Source organism: Schistocerca americana, chromosome 4 (genome assembly GCF_021461395.2).
Source record: "Schistocerca americana isolate TAMUIC-IGC-003095 chromosome 4, iqSchAmer2.1, whole genome shotgun sequence".
In the NCBI taxonomy this organism is placed as follows: Eukaryota; Metazoa; Arthropoda; class Insecta; order Orthoptera; family Acrididae; genus Schistocerca; species Schistocerca americana.
The window spans coordinates 239,405,412-239,427,078 of NC_060122.1; the positions used below are offsets into that span (position 1 = coordinate 239,405,412).

A 21,667-nucleotide genomic window follows, 5' to 3' on the forward strand; every position below is an offset into this window, starting at 1 on the left:
CCTCTACCACGTATAATAAAATAATGGAATAGATGATAATAAAATGTTGAAATGCGTGGCTTTTTAAAATGTATTGAATTAATGAGATTAATTTTTCGGCATGAATGACAAGCACAATAAGCTGAGCTATGCCTGGAAATAAGTTCGTATTAGTTCATACTATTTTGCAGGGCGAATTAGTTTCTTTCTCCGCTGTAGATTTGTGCTTACCATTCTTTATAATGCTACGTTTGGTCGCCGTGTTCAGCTTTGAAGTCTTGACCGTGTTCCCATTAAGCTTATCGGATCTTCGTAATTTTCCAAAGTACACAGGTGGGCTTCAGTTCTTGTCATTATTGTACTATTTGAAATAACAACTCACACGACCTTTCTGTTAATAAAACAATACTGTATTTTCTAAACGGTGCACATATGAGATACATACTCCTCACTTATTCATAGCGACCCCAAACTGGCGGTCTACAATTACTCGCTAAAAATGGCGTGCTTCTCACTCGTTCACTAGCCGAGCGTGAATCCTTCCTTCCTCCTACTGGTACCAGAAAAAATCCTCTGTTTTTTAACAACTGAAAGTCAAAAAATACTTGACGGTAGGCATAGGCTCTATGATGGGCTACCGCTTCATCTTCTCTCTTTGCCTTTAAAGAAGACGAAAACATAAAGGAAATGCAAAAGGTTTATCGCACACGCCACAAAATCTACGCAGAGACTTACCCATCTTCCCTCCTTGAACAGAATAATCTTCTTATTCTCCATGTTGTTACTTCCTTCTCCATACTTTCTTTCTTTCTTTTTCAAAAGCTTGGTTCGGGAACTTCCACCGTCTTTTCCATCCCACCACGTAACTAACAAAACGCCCTCCCAACAAAAACGCCGTCATCCACATTTTTTGCAACTTAAAACAGTTTATGGTTCCATTTGTTTATACCGACTACCGACACTTCTTTTAAACTGAAAATATTCAGTTTACAACTTCCCACTTAGTAATTAAAAGCAGATGTGCATATTTTAAACTAATCAATTATCGATATTTTAAAATACCACAGCTGTAGTTATATTCAATATACATAATCATTTTTAAATTTTTAAGAAGTTATGTGTGTTTGCTTTGAAAATTATGCAGATTGAAGAGTGGCGATGTACCGCAGCCAGAATGTCATTGTGGAAGTGGGACTGAGATAAAAACATAGGACTTGTGACACTGGACCGTATTACTTCGTTCGATACTTATTAAGATATGGCCTTATTTGCACTCCAAAAATTGGGTAAATCTGCTTTCGACACAGTAGTTTTTATCACTAATTATCATGCTGCTTTGCACACCTAAGTGAAATAACAACTGCTGTATTCATTTACTGTTATTTTCCACTCACTTGTCTTAGGACTGTGTATATCACAAAAGGAGAAAGGCAAGCTACTTATTCCTTATAGCCCAGAAGGGGTACGCTGAAATACAGCTCTGACGCGCAGGCTGAGAGCAATGATTTTGTGTGCGTATCTGTGTGTGTGTTTGTATGTGTGTTACTTTTTCTGTGAGCGGAGGTCGTAGCGGTGGTGGAAGGGGGTTGGAGGGAAATGTGATGGAAAGACAGAAACAGATGTGAGACTATCCTCCACAGCGAACTGCCACGATGATTGGGTATACGAACAAACAAATACACAAGAAAATAATAACAGCAGAACAGCTTTGTGTTCGTCAGGGCATGCACAACGCGTCGAGGAATAAAGCGAGAAGGTGTGAATGAAGAAATATCTGCGGAGTTCTAACAAATGCGATGGGAATGTTTAAATAAATGTAGTGATTTACTAGATCTTTTTTACTCTCGGTTAGGAATTTCTAGATTTCCAACACGCTAGGGCCGATCGACGGAAGTAGTCGTGAAACGCTCGCACCAAGGTATATACCGCACAACCTATCTGCAACGAAGCTGTGAACAAGAGCAATGTAATTGTGAGCGAGAAGCAGCTGAAACACAACGAACAATATTAGTGCACTCTTTCTTCAGTTTAAGTGTAAAAAATAAGTTTTAAGTTCGACAGTCTTCGGTGCACGTTACATTTGAAATACCATGTCAAAAGAATCCGAGCGGAATTCATCTACATCTACATCTACATTTATACTCCACAAGCCATCCAACGGTATGTGGCGGAGGGCACTTTACGTGCCACGGTCATTACCTCCCTTTTCTGTTCCAGTCGCGTATGGTTCGCGAGAAGAACCACTGCCGGAAAGCCTCCGTGCGCGCTCGAATCTCTCTAATTTTACATTCGTGATCTCCTCGGGAGGTATAAGTAGGGGGAAGCAATATATTCGATACCTCATCCAGAAACGCACCCTCTCGAGACCTGGCGAGCAAGCTACACCGCGATGCAGAGCGCCTCTCTTGCAGAGTGTGCCACTTGAGTTTATTAAACATCTCCGTAACGCTATCACGGTTACCAAATAACCCTGTGACGAAACGCGTCGCTCTTCTTTGGATCTTCTCTATCTCGTCCGTCAACCCGATCTGGTACGGATCCCACACTGATGGACAATACTCAAGTATAGGTCGAACGAGTGTTTTGTAAGCCACCTCCTTTGTTGATGGACTACATTTTCTAAGGACTCTCCCAATGAATCTCAACCTGGTACCCGCCTTACCAATAATTAATTTTATATGATCATTCCACTTCAAATCGTTCCGCACGCATACTCCCAGATATTTTACAGAAGTAACTGCTACCAGTGTTTGTTCCGCTATCATATAATCATACAATAAAGGATCCTTCTTTCTATGTATTCGCAATACATTACATTTGTCTATGTTAAGGATCAGTTGCCACTCCCTGCACCAAGTGCCTATCCGCTGCAGATCTTCCTGCATTTCGCTACAATTTTCTAATGCTGCAACTTCTCTGTATACTAAAGCATCATCCGCGAAAAACCGAATGGAACTTCCGACACTATCTACTAGGTCATTTATATATATTGTGAAAAGCAGTGGTCCCATAACACTCCCCTGTGGCACGCCAGAGGTTACTTTAACGTCTGTAGACGTCTCCCCATTGATAACAACATGCTGTGTTCTGTTTGCTAAAAACTCTTCAATCCAGCCACACAGCTGGTCTGATATTCCGTAGGCTCTTACTTTGTTTATCAGGCGACAGTGCGGAACTGTATCGAACGCCTTCCGGAAGTCAAGGAAAATAGCATCTACCTGGGAGCCTGTATCTAATATTTTCTGGGTCTCATGAACAAATGAAGCGAGTTGGGTCTCACACGATCGCTGTTTCCGGAATTCATGTTGATTCCTACAGGCTGCGGAAATGATTTCTCGGTGGTGTTAAAGGGTGCACACGAGAAGATCGCTTCAGAAATGAAAATATTAGAAATGAATTACTGGCTGATACAGTGCAAAGGAAAAAAGATCCACCGAGCAAGGTCGCGCAGGGGTTAGCACAATGGACTCGCATTCGCGACGACGGGTCAAACCTGCATCCGGCCATTCTGATTTAAGCTTTCCGTGATTTCTATAAATCACTGCAAGCAAATGCCGGGATGATTCCTTTGAAAGGGCACGGCAGACTTCCTTCCTCGTCCTTCCCTAATCTGACGGGACCGATGACCTTGCTGTTTGGTGCCCTCCCTCAAATCAACCAACCAACCAAAAAAGATTTAAACAGAAACAGGTGGTAGGAACATGTAGATTAAATGCTTTAAAATATACTTCGAAAATAAGTTCTTGACTGCAAACCTAGAGGGACAGGACAGAGGGGAAGACGACGGAGCAGGTGAAACCACTTAATTCATGAAGGAAGGAGAAGACTGCAGAGAAAAAATGGCTCTCTTCCCTGTATGACCGTTCCTGATCGCCTGTATCCGTCTGGTTATCCTTGCTTGGTCAATGTTCCAAGGCTTAGTCAGTGCCTGAAGTACGATGCCTGAAGAACGATGCCTCCTAGGGTACAGACAATGAAATCTCTCTCTCTCTTCGGGCTCCACTTGTTGCACTAACTGGTGGGCTGTTTACGTGTACCGCCGTGAAGTTATTCGAAGTTCTCAGTTTGCTAATAATTGGGTAGTACAGATTCCGAGTACAGCGCCGACATAGGTCAATGTACGAAGTAGCATTCTATTTAGAAGGACTTTAGAAGACCTTGGTGGTCTACCCTGTAGAGCACTATGCTAGGGTGACCAAACATCCGTATAAATCCGTAAATGTTCTCCTTTTTACCTGTTTGCCCGGAGTCCGGGCGGATTTTTACATTGTCCTCCTTTTCACAAAGTTGATCGTAATAACATTATATTTGCAGTTATTCCCGTTCTTTTGCTCTTTTTTATATGCCTTATCTATGGATGGTAGCAGGATCGTCGATTTTATCGATTTTTCAGTACTGATCATAAACTGATCAATAAGTATGTTCAAATATCAATTGTTTACAATTTCCGTTCTGTATTTTCAGTTCCAGATGCAGATTGTCTTGGCTTGGCGTTGTAGGCTTCACGTCATGTACTTAGCACTATTTATTGGTATTCTTTCTGTTGATTTGGATAGTGGTTTTGAGAAAGAAGTCAAACTGTTTACATGAAGCCGTGTTGCTGTATCAGTCATGCCGTGAATATTTAAAGGATGGCTCTGTTTCAAATAGATGTCTTTTAAAAAGATGTTAACTACAGTGATGTTGGAAAAAGCCTTTCGTGTTTGCAACATAAATGTAAAACTTTTGATATTGCAGGTGTACAATGTTTTGTCCAGTTCTGTAACTCTAGGCAGTTTATGAAACAGAATAGTAACGATCCTGAATCTAGTGGGTTCTCTTGTAGTACAAAATGGGCCAAGTATTTTTCTGAAAGTAAGTCTGTTGATTGTCATTCAGAATTGTTAAAATTTACCGCAGACATTTCAGTTCATCAGGGCACAATGCGAATGCAGAAAGAGTATTTTCGCTCATTACTACACAGTGGACTGATGACAGAAATAGGCTGAGCCCTGAATCTGTTAAAGGTACATTCATGGTCCATTATAATTTAAAAGATTTTTCCTGTCTGTTTTTTTATAACTACCTGCTAGGCAGTTTTACACTTCTACAGAAAATTTGATCTTCAGGGAAGTGCCAATATAAATTAAGGAATGTATGTTATGTCTATTAATTAGTTCATTTATTAAATATGAGCGTTTATTCCCGCGTATCCTCTTTTTTCTAACTTTGTCCTTCTTTCTGAAGCTGTGTCCTCTTTTCTATACGCGTGCATCTGGACATCCTACTCTACACTCCTGGATGCCTCGAGTTCAATTACGGATAGGGGCAGCGATTTTCCCTCGTCCAGTTCTTCCAGGACGGCCCCAGGTCTAATCATACTCTTATCCTAAGAGTACCGCAGATCTTCCCAGAGGTAAAAGACGGTCGGGGCGATGGGTCCGCCACCCTCCCCTTCCTAGTACCACGGCGAGAGAAAGCTGTGCTCTATCCACAGTCAGACCAGTAGCCTGGTCGCTGACTATCTTTCTTTACGTTTTACCGAGCCAAATACCGCAAATATAAACCGCTAGACTCACCATCCAGATTTTGTATTTTCGCGGTTTTCCTCAACAGATCATGACTGGTGCCGGAATGCTCTCATTGAAAAAACAACCCATCCGATTTGCTTTCCGATCCTTCGCAAATCACTTTATCGTCGACCACACATTAACCGTAATATTCCTTCCTTTTAAGTGGGTCCTTATTAATGCTTGGCCAGCTTACTTTCCGAGCAACAATGTTAGGGAGGTTGTATATCATCGACTGGTGGCGTTACGACAGACCTCGAACAAGGCAGCTGTATGAGTAGGATGTAAGCTCGCCTTGATTGTCCGACGGTAGAACAGGACGATCTTCGGATATTCTGGCGTGTGCTCTACTCCCAACACGGCAGGTAAACCAACTGGTGAGACATTATCCTACAGTCTACTCATCTGTTGATGAGAGGCTCTCGGGTTTCCAGCCGGGTGGCAGTATTCTAAAACGGCGACGTTCCGACCAGTGGCATACTCATCGTCCTCTGGCGAAGTGTCGAGATTTTGCGGATGTCGTCCTACTTACACCGGCGGTGTACGCCTTTCCACCTGGCTCCGGGAGGCTGGGTACAATGATGTCGGCGGGCGGTGTAGGGGGTGTAGCCGCTGTGGTGGAGTAGCGGGCGCGCCTTTCGCATCTCTGCCAGAGCAATCCGGCCCTGTCTCTCGAGGGGTTCAAATGGCTCTGAGCACTATGGGACTTAACTTCTGAGGTCATCAGTCCCCTAGGACTTAGAACTACTTAAACCTAACTAACCTAAGGACATCACACGCATCCATGCCCGAGGCAGGATTCGAACCTGCGACCGTAGCGGAAGCGCGGTTCCAGACTGTAGCGCCTAGAACCGCTCGGCCACCCCGGGGGTGAGCGCGCTCTCGTCGAGTGGCCGCTATCGCTGGATACCATACCGCAGTCAGTTAGTATCCTTCATTGCTGTTTACAATATTCTGGTGAATCCGAATTTCGATTATTATGACGCTGTTCCAATAGCCGGCGGCTTGGCAGAGCAACTTCTTCTTCTTGAAGTCAGATGTGTGGTCTTCCTTGTTGCTGTGTTCCGCTATGGACGATTTCTCCGTCTATCCCAGCCGCACACGCGTGATATGTTCCTCGCAGCGTTTAGAAATACATCGCTACGTTTGTCCAATATGCCGTGGACCGCATTCGCAGGCGGTGCTGTGAATTCCTGGTACGTTGAGTTTATATGGATCTTAGGCAGAGCCAAGCCACTCTTTCGTCTTTGCCAGTGGTCCGACGACGGCTTTTGTGTTCGATTTTTCCAGAAGCCTCTCAGTTTTGGCTGACAACACTCCCAAACACGGAAGAAAAGCCAGTTTCCTTTTTTCAGCGACCTGTCTCGCTTGAACGCCCTCCTAATCCGCTCTTCGCTATGCACATTTCTGCAAAATAGCTCCTTCAGGTGCTGCAGTTCGTCTGAGAGGCTCTCTTTAACACAGGTGACGTGCGCCCTGTGTACCAAGGTGGACAATGCTGTTCGCCGCTGGCACTGGATGCTGGGGCAGCTTGTTAAGTGCAGATACACCTCTCTGTTAGTCTTCTTCCTATATGCTGAGTGGTCTAGTGTGCCATCTGCCTTATTCGTTATTAGTATATCCAGATATGGGAGACAGTTCTCCTCCTCTGTTTCCGTAATGAAGGCGACGTAAGGAGGATCTTCCCATATGTAAAAGGCGGTCGGGGCGATGGACCCGCCACCTTTCTCTTCCTAGTGCCGCTGCGAGGGAAAGCTGCACTCTACCCTCTTAAGGTGGTTTAGAAACTCATCCAGTGCCTGCCTGCCATGCTCTCAAACCACAAAAGTATCGTTCACATGGCGGCAGAAGTGCTTGGTGTTTGGCGAGGAGTTTGGAGGACCATCTCTTCAAAGAGTTCCATGTATAGATTTTCGATCCCTTAAGCAAGAAGGAATACCAGGGCCACTCCATCTGTCTACTCATAAAACTCTCCAATGCACTCAAAGTAGGTGGTCGTTAGTGCATGTACAAGAAGTTTCAGTGTCTGAGGCTTGATTCAGCAGAGCAGAGCCGAGGAATCTTGGAGAGGTACTATCGCTCTTGAAGGTCATCTCTCTGTAATCGCATGTCCTTAAGTATTCTCACGAAATCTTCCGAGTTCTTCACATGATGACAAAAGTGTCGCACAAGGGGATTTAGCAACGTCGCCAGAGACAGGCCGGGAATGCTCTGACAGAGACGCGACTCGCGACTTCACCCCTTACTCCCCCCCCCCCCTCCCCACACCTCCATCCGGCCTACCCGTACACATCCTCCCGGAGCCCGGTGGAATGGGACACATCGTAGATGTAAGTAGGACGGTATTCGCAAAATTTCGACACTTCGTTTAAAGATGATGAGTATATCACTAGTCGAAACGATGCAGTTTTATAATATTGCCACCAGGCTGGAAACCCGAAACCTTTTCGCCACCTGTATACGCCCGGGAAGTCTACATTCTCATACCTGTCTGTTATTTCCTTCGCTATATTCTGATGCTACGTTACCACAGCCGTATTTTATTGGACATAACCGACTCATCAATAGTCACGCCGGCCGGTATGGCCGTGCGGTTCTAGGCGCTTCAGTCTGGAACCGCGAGACCGCTACGGTCGCAGGTTCGAATCCTGCCTCGGGCATGGATGTTTGTGATGTCCTTAGGTTAGTTGGGTTTAGCTAGTTCTAAGTGCTAGAACTTAGAAGTTGAGTGCCATAGTGCTCAGAGCCATCAATAGTCACGTTCGTGAATTAATCGAGAACGCTTAAAACGCTTTTCAACAAGAATCCCGTTTCCTTCAATGTAGTGTGCATAGTACGGAACTGACGCATGGAACCGACGATGGGTATAAAAGGATGGATGCTCCAGCTCACTTACTGCCATTGGAAACTTGGAAAGTTAATGTCATCTTGTCATAAGCAACTGAATCAGTTTGACAGTTCAGTGAAGGCAGTTTGTGATACAAAATTACGCATTTACATTTGACGACGGTAATTCAAACCAGCTTTGCAAAAACTTTTTTTCTGAGATTGCTCTTAAGCTAAATGCGTGAGACAGCGACTGAAAGCAAAGTAGTTTGAGCAGCTCACCTGGTAATGCGACCTGCGCGATCCCGACGTAGATGCCTGTGGTCATGACGCAGCGGTTGCGGTACTGCGCGCCGTGGAACTCCGCCAGGAACGAGAAGTTTATACACAGGGCGCCGCACGATCTGCAACACGGGGACCATGCAGCGCTGGCAGCTACGGATACAGAACTCTGTAAATGGTGGAATGCATTTTGCGCCAGGCTGGGTTGTCATATATATAGAAAGTCGTCTAGACGTCTGGGAACTGCATACTTGTTCAAAATGCACTGTACGACAAAAAAAGTACCACCAAGGAATTATCCGAATGGGAACGAAATCGATAGATTTGATGTGCGGGTACAGATAATCAAATGATTACAATTTCAGGAAAATCGGATAACTTATTCCAGAGGAATACCTTCACAAATTAAGTAAGTCAAGAAAGCGTTGGTCCACCTCCGGCCCTTACGCAAGCATTTATTCGGCTTGGTACTGATTGAAAGAGTTGTTGAATGCCCTCCTGAGGTATATTGTGCCAAATTCTGTCGAATTTGCGCGCTATGTCGTCAAAATCAATACCTGGTTGGGGAGCACCGCTCATAATGTTGCAAACGTACTCAACTGGGAGAGATACGGTGACCTTGCTGGCCAAGGTAGGGTTCGGCAAGTGTGATAACAAACAGCAGAAACTCTAGCCGTGTGCGGGCGGGCATTATCTTCCTGAAATGTAAGCCCAGGACGGATTTCCATGAAGGGCAACAAAACGGGCGTAGGATATCGTCGACGTACTGCTCAGCTCTAAGGATGCCGTGGATGACAACCAATGGAGACCTGTTTTGAAATGAAATGGCACCCCAGACATATGGCCCGACAACCAGGAGTGATGGATTTGGGTAAAGTTTCTTTTCATACTAGGACACCTTTGGTTGTCTTCTGCAGGGCCGGCCGGAGTGGCCGAGCGGTTAAAGGGGCTACAGTCTGGAACCGCACGACCGCTACAGTCGCAGGTTCGAAACCTGCCTCGGGCATGGATGTGTGTGATGTACTTAGGTTAGTTAGGTTTATGTAGTTCTAAGTTCTAGGGGACTTATGACCACAGCAGTTGAGTCCCATAGTGCTCAGAGCCATTTGAAACATTTTTTCTTCTGCAGCGCCCTTACAGCACAGCGGTACCGCGACGATATTCTGTGCCTCATTTTCTCGATCTTTACGGAAAGCCATTCTGGGCTCACATTTCATCAGCTCGCCCTCACACAGCGAGAGTTTCTATTGCTTGTCTTCAAACTTGCCAAACCCTACCTTGGCCAGCAAGTTCGTCCGATCTCTCCCCAATTGAGAACGTTTGAAGCACTATGGGCAGAGCCCTCAAACAGGCTCGGGATTTGGAGCATCTAACGTGCCAACTGTACAGATTTTTGCACGATGTCCCTCAGAAGGACGTCCAACAACTTATCAATCAATGTCAAGCCGAAAAACTGCTTGCTTAGGGACTGGTGGTGGACCATCCCATTACTGACTCTCAATTTGTTCTTGAAATTGTAATAATTTGTTTGTCTGTACATCTACAGTACATCTACCAATTTCCCCGTCTCTTTCGGACAATTGCTTCGTGGTGCGCCTTTTTGTCTTGGGAAGTATTCTCGGTTTTCTGCCATGTCAAACTGGAGCATAAGCTCAGATTTCAACGTTTGATTTCAATGGTTTTCTCAGGAACAAATGTCCGTCGTAATTGCTACTGTGATGGCATTATCCTTCCCAGTTCTTATGTGGTGTATGCTTCACACTACTTTTATCTTTTTCTGGTTCCAGGAGTTAATTAACCTTGCTGTGCCTGATGGTAGCATATAGTTGACTCCACCTGCTTTCTGTGCATCACTTACTATCGCTTCTGAAAGCTCCCAGTAGTTTTCAGCAGCAGCATAAATAAAATTGTTCATCTCAACGCCAGTATGGCTTTGAAAAGTAAAGGTAATATCTATTTGTTTTAGCGGTTTTGTACGAGAATGCGCTTAGAATATCCTGTAATATGCTAACTTACACTGATAAGCCAAAACATTATGACCACTGCCCACCGTGACATTGGCTGCCGTCTGCTTGTGTTGTAAGCACGTGACGTGGTAACAAATGTACATAAGCGGAGCAGACAAGGACAGAGGAAACTCTAATGATGATATGGGCTGCAAATAGAGAAATCCTTTGAGAGAAGCTACTTTGACAGGGACAATGATTATTACGCAGAGCTTGTGAACGAGTACTTCGATAATGGCGAAACTGGTCGAATGTTCATGTGCTACTGCCATGATCATCTACGGAAAGAGGTAGAAGGACAGTGAATCTAGCACTAGGCGCTAAATGATTGGACGTCCACGACTCTTCACAGAAAGAGGGTTTGGGAAGCTTGCCTGCTCTGTAAAGTAGGATAGATGATTATCTGTGGCATCTCTGCTGAAAGAGCACAGTGCCAGTGTAAGTACAAATGTTTCGGAGCACACCGTTCATCATACACTGTTGAGCATGGAGCTCCATAGCAGACCACCCCTTCGTGTACACATGTTTACCCAAAGACATCGTCAATTATGATAACAGTGGACAGGATAACATCGGGATTCAACCGTCGATCTATGGAAACGTGTAGGTTCTTCGGGTGAATCACATTTTTGCTGTACTAGGCCAATATTCGTCTCCACAAACGCCGCCATCGAGGTGAACGGCGACTCTAAACGTGCAGCGAGCAACGGAGTCAAGTTGGTGGAAGAAGTGTTTTACTATGGGAGACATTCTCCTGCACTTGCAGTGAGTCTAGCATGCAGACAGGTTGTTTACAGGGCTGCAACTGGAAGGTCAACACACGGACATCATGGGCACCGAAGCAGAACCAGCTTTCATCAGAAAATGCAACAGACCTCCACGCTGTCCTCCAATGAGCTCCCGCCTGTCACCACTGAAGTTGCAAATGGCGGCGCTTTGGGGTCAGTGAAAAGCACGCCACAGGGCGTGTAGCTCGCGGCTGTCCTTGAGGCAACCGACTTGTTAGTTGTGTCACTGTGATGCCAACTGCTGCTCAAAATGCTGCTGCAGACGCAGTACGATGCCCCAGAGCCTTACGCCGAACGAGATAGTCCCTCCTCTCGGTAGTGCCACGTGGCCGTCCAGAGTCCGGTCTTCTTGAGACTGCACCTTCTCGTGACCACCGCTGCCAGAAAAACATATACGAAAGAAGTTCCAGCTTCTCATAGCCCTAATGCACGACCTCATTAAAACTCAGAGTGTGCTGATAATGGTTCCTTTGTCGCCTTAAAGGCATTCTTGACTAACATCAGCTCACCATATCCAATCTCAAAAGTAACTAACGCTCATCACCGTTAAGGCGTGTATTTAAATCAAACCTGGCTCGCATCTTCATAGTGCCGGTATTAGCGCCACTCTTATCGGGTGACACGAAATTTGAATAGACACCATCTTTCAGGTGTAGAAACACGACTACCAACTATCGTTTACGTTGCACAACTCCTTCTTGGTGCTGCGAGGTTTATTTTTATTTTTATTTTTATTTTTTTCCCATTGCATCAAGCAAGGCACGTTCTGATCACTACTACATTTTTTTATTACAAAGTGAATAGTTGAGTGGGAAAAAGTTATAATTAATCAAACATAATTATATGTTTATTCGTTAGGCTATTATCCGCAACCGTTGATTTTCTTTCCACATCATGATTTTTAAATTGCCATTGGTGCACTGGAGACCACTTCGGATACAGTACGGATCGACCGACTGATATAGTTGCTTCCGCACTGAGCAGAGGTGCTATATAACACAGGCACCCTGAGACCAAAACTGTCCTCAAACAGGAGTAAAGCTACTTTATCTTCTGGAGCCAGAACATTATGGCCTCTGCCCGCCATAAAAATGAACGTTGCCTGCTGGCACAGCGGGTGCGTGACGCGGTAAGGAAATTATACAAGTCGAAGAAAAAACTGCCGCACTTGGAGATCGGTATGAGATTCCTCACCTAGATTCAAGTCAAAATTTTATCTAGCAAAATCAGATGGGATGCGTTTTGAAAATAAATGTATGAAAACAAGGAGCTGGCATCAGTCATATCGTGCAGCGCATCGCAATGTACAGAGGAACGTGTATGGCCCCAACTAGCACGACCGTAGCAGACGTCATAGCTCACTGAATATCGGGCACGGTAGCTCAGCGAGCTCGGTCAAAGGGCTGGCTGCCCTCTGTTATAGAAAGGGTTGAGAGAAGGGATCGCCGATTAACTTCGCGGGTATCACGTGAGGTTCGCGCCGAACAAATCCAACAAACAACTAACGAAGTTAAGAAGGGAAAAAATAGATTGCTGGATCATCAAACCTAGTCCACTATTAAATTTTGGTTCCAATCCTCACCAGGTTCCTTTCTTATTTTTTAGACGTCCGTTTCCTAGTTCTTGTCGTTTATAAGGAGGACACCATTTTGTCATATGACAATAGCCCGTCACATACAGCAAGGCACGTTCTGATCACTACTACATTTTTTATTACAAAGTGAATAGTTGAGTGGGAAAAAGGTATAATTAATCAAACATAATTATATGTTTATTCGTGAGGCTATTGTCTGCAATCGTTGATTTTCTTTCCACACCATGATAATATACAGTCACATCTCCTTGTACTTTTATGTACTTGGTTAATACACCATCAATCTTAACCCAAATATTAACTCTTTCATTAGCATTAACACGTCTTCTGTTTCTTGTATACAATGAAAATGGTTTGTCTGTCAGTACAACAGTGGGATCCATTAAACTACATGCATGTCTCTACTAAGCGTCCATTACACGACCATAACTGGTTCTGTCAGGTTCATGTAGGGCGGCTTCCTGATGGACGAACAATGAATACGTCACTATGCGTTTGGTGTTGGGTGCTTCCGACATCCAAGCTGCTGCTGCTGCTGCTGCTGCTGTTGCTGGTGCGTATGCCACACGGTACCGTCAAAGATGCCACCCCGATAAGAATGTGTTTTGTCCCCTGGGGCAAAGCCACCGCGAAACAGGTAATCTTCGTCCACAGTAAGGACGACAGGTACTCATAAACAGAGGACGATATTGTTGAAGCCGTCACCAATCACCTTAGAGAATCACCCGTGATACTGAAAGGCAGACTCGAAGACTGATTGTTGAAGTGTAGCACGATGAAGAACTGCATTTATGTCATCACACGTCAACTCATTACCAGTGGCCAGAAGAGTACTGTTACTTGACTGCTTTTTCCAACAAGTGGAAGATTTTATAGATAACGTGATATGATCTAACGGATCTAACTATTATTGGTCGGAACACAACCCAAATATCACCCGAGAAAGTGGCTTTCAGGCTCTTTTTGGCATAAACTTGTGGGCTGCAGTCGTGGGAGGAGTACTTTTGGCCCCTTACCTATTGCAGGACAAGTTGTGCAAGATGCTACTCCAGGCGGGTATAAAATGAATGTGCGCAACGGAAAATAATAAACGCTAAAACGAAGATTTGGCCGTGTCTGACTACCCCCTGAAGCAGATATTAGGATCTCTTAATTCTATAAATTACAATCTAAACATAAATGAATGATGAAGGTAACTAATCCTACCAAATGATAAACATTATTCCTGCTTATATATTTATTGTAGATTTTTAAAAAACTTTATGTTACAAAGTTGACATTTCCTAAGTAAAATTACTAATCAATTTGCCAACTCTGCCCTCTTATTATGAGTGCGCGATCTAACATCAATAACGTGAAATGACTGACATCATCTGCGTACCAAACACTAGAATACACTACTTTCAAAGACGATCTACGGTGGTGTGGAATGTCAGTGGAAATAAACTAACGTGATCACAGATGTTTAGCTTTTGTAGCTCTAACAAGCCGAAGCAATTTGCGATATAACCGTATGTACTGCGTCCGGTGCGTCTAACTGATGGTTCTCGTGCTCGTCTGCGACGATGGAAGAACTCCAGCCACAAATAAACTCTTTCAAACACTAGGACGGCAGAAGGCGGTCCTCTGACTAATATATTCTAATACTGACTTCTCCTCTATGTGTTCTACAGACGAGAAACGCGAACTCCCAGCCACAAGGACGGAGCTCAGATAACGTCTCAACGTAAGTCTAGGCAGAGGAAGTGCTCTCAGTTACCGAATGCTATGTACTCAACGACGACTTCCAACCTGGAGGTGAAGTCCGGAATCGTATAGGTTCGCAACAGTACAGTGCGTAACTGTTCTAACTATAAACTCTCCTGAGAGCAAAGACAGAAAGTCCGTATGTACCAACAAAGCTGATATCGAGCGACCGTCACAAACGGGAGCTCTCAACGGAAGACCTCGTCTCTCCAACACTGGCCTCCCAGCAAGCTGATATCGAGCGACCGTCACAAACGGGAGCTCTCAACGGAAGACCTCGTCTCTCCAACACTGGTCTCCCAGCAAGGTTCGGCTCCCCACCCTCGTAATTCCGAAAACGAATCATATTCCTAAAACCACTGACTATTCTCCCTCTCTACAGATTCTTCCGAACGCCGACTGACCATATTTTAGTCTTTTGTCGTCTAACCCGAAAAGTTTGCAAGGAATAATCTATACTCGTCCAATGGTACGCTTCTAAGTAAAAATCCTTGGAAATAACCCAGCCTACGTGGTTACCGAGGTGACGATTTCTCGGTCCTCTCAGCTGCGTCCAAGATTTTCGTAGTCTCTGAAGTATAATCCTTCCCGTCCAGCTACATCCGGCCAGTCGCGACTCTATTGTGCCCCAGCGCTCAGGTGTCACAGCGTCCGTCTTGCTACTTCCTGTGTTTAAGCAGGACCAACACACCTGTGTGGGTCTTCCACCCAGGGCTTTTAGTTCCGCCTGCCATTTCATTTCCACTGTCGTTGCAGCCTCTACTAGTACGATAATAAAGACACTCCTTCACCTTTCATGCAATAAGCGTTAACAATTATTTACAAGGCGTACGTGAAAAGTCAGTCTCCTTTAAATATTCATATATACGATGTAGAACCTATCAAATGATATCTAATTGTGGTTGTAGTTCACGGCAAAGTAGGTGGATGAGTGCTTGTAAGGTGCGAAATTATAGCCACCTTACAGTTGGAAGCGCCCCTTTATCATAAGTTTCTTTGCAATACTTTGCCTGACGCGTTAGGAAACATTCCACTTGGTGTTAGGCACAGTTACGATCTCAGCATGATGGTGCACTGTCGCGCTTTGGAATGAATGTGCGTAACTATTTAAACGAAGCGTTTCCAGGGAAATGGCTTGGTCATGGAGGTCCGATGTTCTGGCCTCCATGTTCCCCGCACTTTAATCCACTAGATTTTTATTTGGGGGGACACTTAAACGAACAAGTGTACAGCACTCCACCCACGCATGCACAGGGCTAATAGCTAGAGTGCATGCCGGTTTTTCAGTGATGGATATAGGTGCGTTGCGTAAGGTCCAGAAAAGTATGATCCAGTGAGTGGCCGTCTTGAACATATTCTCAAAAACGAACGTTGCTCATACGTTTACGTACCGACTCTGCGGAAATAAGCCTGGACGTCAAACGTACAGAATGAAGTTACTGTGCGTAGCGTAATGAGCAATCTACTGTAGCCTACCTATTGGGCTGTTTTGTACGTCATTGGATACAGACGGTGTTACTGAATCCACTATAATTGTCTAGTGGCGTAATTTGTGCCATGGACGAAACAAAGCGGTCTTTTACGTTTTTAAGAAGCTAACATTGTGGGTGAGTTTTTTGAAATCTTATGGGACTTAACTGCTAAGGTCATCAGTCCCTAAGCTTACACACTACTTAATCTAAATTATCCTAAGGACAAACACACACACCCATGCCCAAGGGAGGACTCGAACCTCCGCTGGGACTAGCCGCACAGTCCATGACTGCAGCGCCTTAGACCGCTCGGCTAGTCCTGTGCGGCGCTAACATATTGTCTTAATGTTTAAATAAAGGTAACAGTAACAGAAAAAAATACACGAGGTATCGCATTGTGGATGTCTGAATTGGATACTGTTCGGTGCCTTAACAGAAACGAAATGTTTGGCGCGAAGGTGACTCGGACATCGGCGAGTTTGGATATCGTTCTCTACGGGTCTGAGCTAGGTGGACATCTCCAGCACAGCGCAGAGTTGAGGCTACGTGTTCTTTGCCACGCTGCACACAGTTATAGCGTTGCTAGAGCCTCGTTTTTTAAATAGCATTTCTATTAAAGCTCTTGGTGGGACATGGTTTTGCAAGACACACTTTTTGTCTTGAAGTGGTTCGGGGAATCACATCCCGATCGCCATGTGCAGCATTTTTTCTTCACCCTGTGCAAGTGTAACAGAGACTAATGGGTAATACTTCTAGCAACAATTCGGGCAGGAAACTGCGAAATCTACTGACTTCAGCAACTCTGGGAGAAGGCCAATTTTTACGGCCTAGCGTCTGGGAACGAGAATGTTGCAAACGGCGTAGTTTCTCGGCTGTTGGAATGCTACTGCCGTGAGCATCCATTGAAAGTGATTGGCTAATAGTTAAATGGTGAGTGAGCGACGAGGTTTTCGTCGTCGACTCGCCATCACAAAAAGTAGAGACCGGAGGCTTGTCCGCTCAGTAAAGCAGGGCAGGCTGTGGCCTGTGGCATATCTGACGACGCAGAGGACAGTGCCGGTGCAAGCGCAAGTGTTTCGCACCACACCGTCCAGCACGTATTGTTGAACACAGGACTCTGCAGCAGAGCACCCCTACGCGCCCATTGCTGACCCTATGACATCGTCAGTTGCGATTGTAGTTAACATGTGACCTCCAAGACTGGACAGTGAACCAGAGGAAATTGGTCACCTGGGTGGCTGACTCATCTTTCATGTTACACCAGATCGACTGTCGTGTCCGTATAGATGTCAACTAGGTGAATGACTGCTCTAAACACGCATCACGGCAGGCACGCAGGTGGGTGGGGCAGTAGTATGCTGTGGCAGACATTCACATGGACTTTAATGGGACCTGCAGTAGTAATGAAAGGCGCCGGGAGAGCTATAAACTATGTGAAAATTATCGTGGACCCCCTGCACTACTCTGTGCATGATGTCTTCGCCAATAGCGATGGCATCTTCCAGTAAGACAACTGTCCGTTGTACAATACAAGGTCAGAATGTGCTACACTGGGCTGAGGAGCATGATTGGAACTAAAAACATGCATTTAATTGACATTGCATCACCTGAGGATGCACTTGTAACGGTGCGAAACAGGTAGTGATCCGATTAAGGATTACAAAACAGCTAAAGCAACTTAAAGAGTCTCCATTTACTGTGAATCCAATGTATTTGTAAGAACTTTTTCTACTAAAAAAGCAGTTTTAAGATTATTAAATAGTAACTATGTACTTTTTTGGCTGTGGCTGTGCTAAGTACAAAATAGTATGTGAGAATTACTGTAGCGTGCAACGCCTGAAACAACACGTAACATCACCCTTTACACGGGTTTTTATCAGGGATCCTTCTTCTCCTTAAACCTTACTAACATTCCAATAAGTTTACCGCTATCAAGTCCGGCCCCGGTAGCTGAGTGGTCAACGTGACGGAATGTCAATCCTAAGTCCCGGGTTCGATTCCCGGCTGGGTCGGAGATTTTCTCCGCTCAGGGGTTGGGTGTTGTGTTATCCTAATCATCATCACTTCATCCACATCGACGCGCAGGTCGCCTAGGTGGCGTCAACTCGAAAGACCTGCACCAGGCGAACGGTCTACCCGACAGGAGGCCCTAGCCACACGACATTTCATTTCATTTCATTTCACCGCTATCAAGAGATAGCTGTTTGAACCTCTGCTGTGTATAGACTGAAATGCATAATTTCATCTCCTTCTCCTCATCATCCAGTTTGGCTTCAACATTGCTGATCAACCCCTCAGCCCAGTCTACATTCAGTAACAAAAACTAGCGTCGAACTGGCCTCTTTCGATGATCCATCGGTGAAGTTCCACTAGTAAAAGCATTTAGGTAACTACACCTACCAAACTGTTTATATTCTGTCCATCCTATAAAGGACCATGTTCACTACAGAATTTTCAAATCAAATCGGCGTGTCGCAATGGTTGATTCTTTCAGCACTCTTTAATTTTCTCCATTAATCTGACGTTCCATAACAAACCCCTCCCGTTATCTATTCCAATAGGGCGACGCCATTTTCATTGTCATTCGTCCCACACTTCTAACCTTGCAACGATAGCTTCAATTGTAGGAGGAACGTTTAACAAGCAATGCAACAAAATTTTTTCTGGGCCTATTTCGGTTAAAAACAGAGAATTCGTTGTGGAACATCGTGGAATATTCCAGATTCAACTCCTACAGTGTCATGACATTCCGGTAGGTGGCAGCGTTGTACGTATACTCTAAAATAGAGTGCGTTCCAAGCAGAGAGCTGTCATTGAGATACTTTCGGCGAAAAACCAGGACATGGTAGATACTCACAGGTGCTTGTAGAATGTCTACGACTATCTGGCAGTGGACAAAAGCACTATGAGTCGTTGGATGAGGCGTCTGTCTTTATCACAACAAGATCTTACAATCCTGTCCGATCTTCCACTTGCCGACCGGCCGCACACAGCTGTGACACCTGCAATGCTGGAACGTGCGGACACTCTCATTCGATGCGATGGGAACAAACATCTTCTTCTCCACGACAACGCAAAGCCTCACACAAGTTTGCGCACCCGAGAGGAGCTCAGAAAACTTCACTGGACTGTTCTTCCTCACCCATCCTACAACCTGGATGTCGCACCTTCCTACTTCCATGTCTTTGGCCCAATGGATGATGCACTCTGCGGGAAGCAGGGAGGTTACTGATGCAGCATGACGTTAGCTCCGACGTCGTCCAGTAGAGTGGTACCATATGAGCGTAAAGGCCCTGCCAGTAAGGTGGCGTAAGGCGGTCGCATTGTCGCATTGAACTAACATTAGTTGAAAATTTGTGTTTTGTAGCCAAACGAGCGGGAATAACGATGATTACTGGAATCCTGAATTAAACAAACTAGCTTCCAGAAAAACTGTGTTGCATTATTTATTGAACGCCCCTCGTACGTAAAACCGAAGTGATAACTACAGCCGGCCGGTGTGGCCGAGCGGTTCTAGGCGCTTCAGTCTGGAATCGCACGATCGCTACGGTCGCAGGTTCGAATCCTGCCTCGGGTTTGGTTGTGTGTGATGTCCTTAGGTTAGTTAGTTCTATGGGACTGAAGACCTCATATATTAAGTCCCATAGTGCTCAGAGCCATTTAAACCATTTTTTGATAACTACAGCAAGAAAAACTTCCCACCCAGGAAACTCTACTTAACAAACCACATTCAGAAAAGCTCTGCAGGCGACATCGCCCAGACGTCTAGTACGAGGTACTTTGGTTTCGACGATGGTAGTGTTCTAGCTACCGCTATCAGATCGACACACAACACTGTAACCATTTATTTTTGCGCGCCCGGTTAGCCGTGCTGTCTAACGCACTGCTTTCCGGGCGAGAAGGCGTGGCGGTCCCCAGCATGAATGCACCCGGGCGGTTTAGTGTAAATGTTCGGTGTGCCGGCCAGTCTGTGGATGGTTTTTAAGGTGGTTTTCGATCTGCCTCGGTGAATGCGGGATGGTTCCCCTTATTCCGCCTGAGTAACATTATGTCGGCGATTGCTGCGCGAACACTTTCTCCACGTACGCGTACACCATAATTACTCTACCACGTAAACATTGGGGTTACACTCGTTTGGTGTGAGACGTTCCCGGGGGAGCCCCCTGGGGGCCGAATCGCACAATAACATTGGGTTCGGTGTGGGGCGGCGGTGGGGTGAGTGGACTGCTGTAGCCTGTTGTGGGGTTGTCAATCACTGAGGGCTACAGCGGAGACGAAGGCTCTCCGTCGTTTCTAGGTCCCCAGTTCCATACAGTACATACAATACAATCATTTATTTGCAAATGCCTAACTGTTCCTCGAAGGTCACTGCACAACAAACCTAAAAATTTCATTTCCTTTTTTTCCATTGTACTGTGAGTTTCATCTCAGGCTTCATATTTCACGAACACATGTGACGTATTTAAAATTAGTAAAAAACAATCTCAATTGCAGAGTCATTTAAAAATATGACCAGTTTTGACCTCTAGTAGGAGGGTAATCCCAAAAGTAAGGTCTCCTATTTTTTTTTATAAGTACAGAACCCTGTTTGTGTGGCAGTTGGTCACACTGTTATTAAGAGTGCTTCACGCGCTGTGTGTAAACATGCGCGCCGCGCTGAGGCGCTCAGCCTTGGCTTGGCAGCCGTTGAGAATGGAGCTCCCACTGGATGTTGCCGCCACGTGTGAATTGCGCGCAGTTATTCGGTTTTTGAACGCAAAGGGCACTGCGTCGATTAAAATCCATCGCAAATTGACGGAAGTGTATGGTGAGTCGTGCATGGATGCCAAAAATGTTCGTGAGTGGTGTAGAGAGTTTGCAGCTGGTCGGACCGAAACTCACGACGAACAAAGGAGCAGGAGACCGTCAATTTCTGAGGAGACAGTGTTGAAGCTTGAGCAAAGCACGCGTGAAGATAGGCGAATCACCCTGGATGATCTGTGCCCTTTGGTTCCCGAGGTTTCCCGAAGCTCCGCTCACAGAATTTTAACGGAAACATTGAACTACCGGAAGGTGAAGCGCAAGATGGGTGCCACACATGCTGACAGAGGACCACATACGGCAAAGAGTTGATGCTTCTCGCACATTTCTTCACCACCTTGCAGCCAAACAGGAGAACTTTCTGGACTCAATTCTCACGGATGATGAAAGCTGGGCATACTTTTGGCCGGAAAGCGATTCAGCTCCGACGACGAGGTGAAAGAAGAGGTTCATAACTTTCTGAACAGCGTGGCGGCGAGCTAGTATGACATGGGCACACAAAAACTGTCACAGCGTCTACAAAAACGCATCGACTGAAACGGTGATTATGTCGAAAAATAGCTAAATGTTCAAGCTGTAAACTGATGTAAACCATTGCAGAAATAAACGGGTCTATGTAATTATA

General features: G+C 45.3%; 1 protein-coding gene across 1 annotated transcript in view; it reads right to left on the bottom strand.

Moving 5' to 3' along the window:
- The window catches only part of LOC124613210 (probable metabolite transport protein CsbC), a 210,275-nt gene that overhangs the window by 81,407 nt on the left and 107,201 nt on the right, over positions 1-21,667 (bottom strand). The window contains exon 5 of the mRNA XM_047141885.1: positions 8,637-8,758. Within this exon, the coding sequence (XP_046997841.1) occupies positions 8,637-8,758 (122 nt within the window). The remainder of the gene's footprint in view (positions 1-8,636; positions 8,759-21,667) is intronic.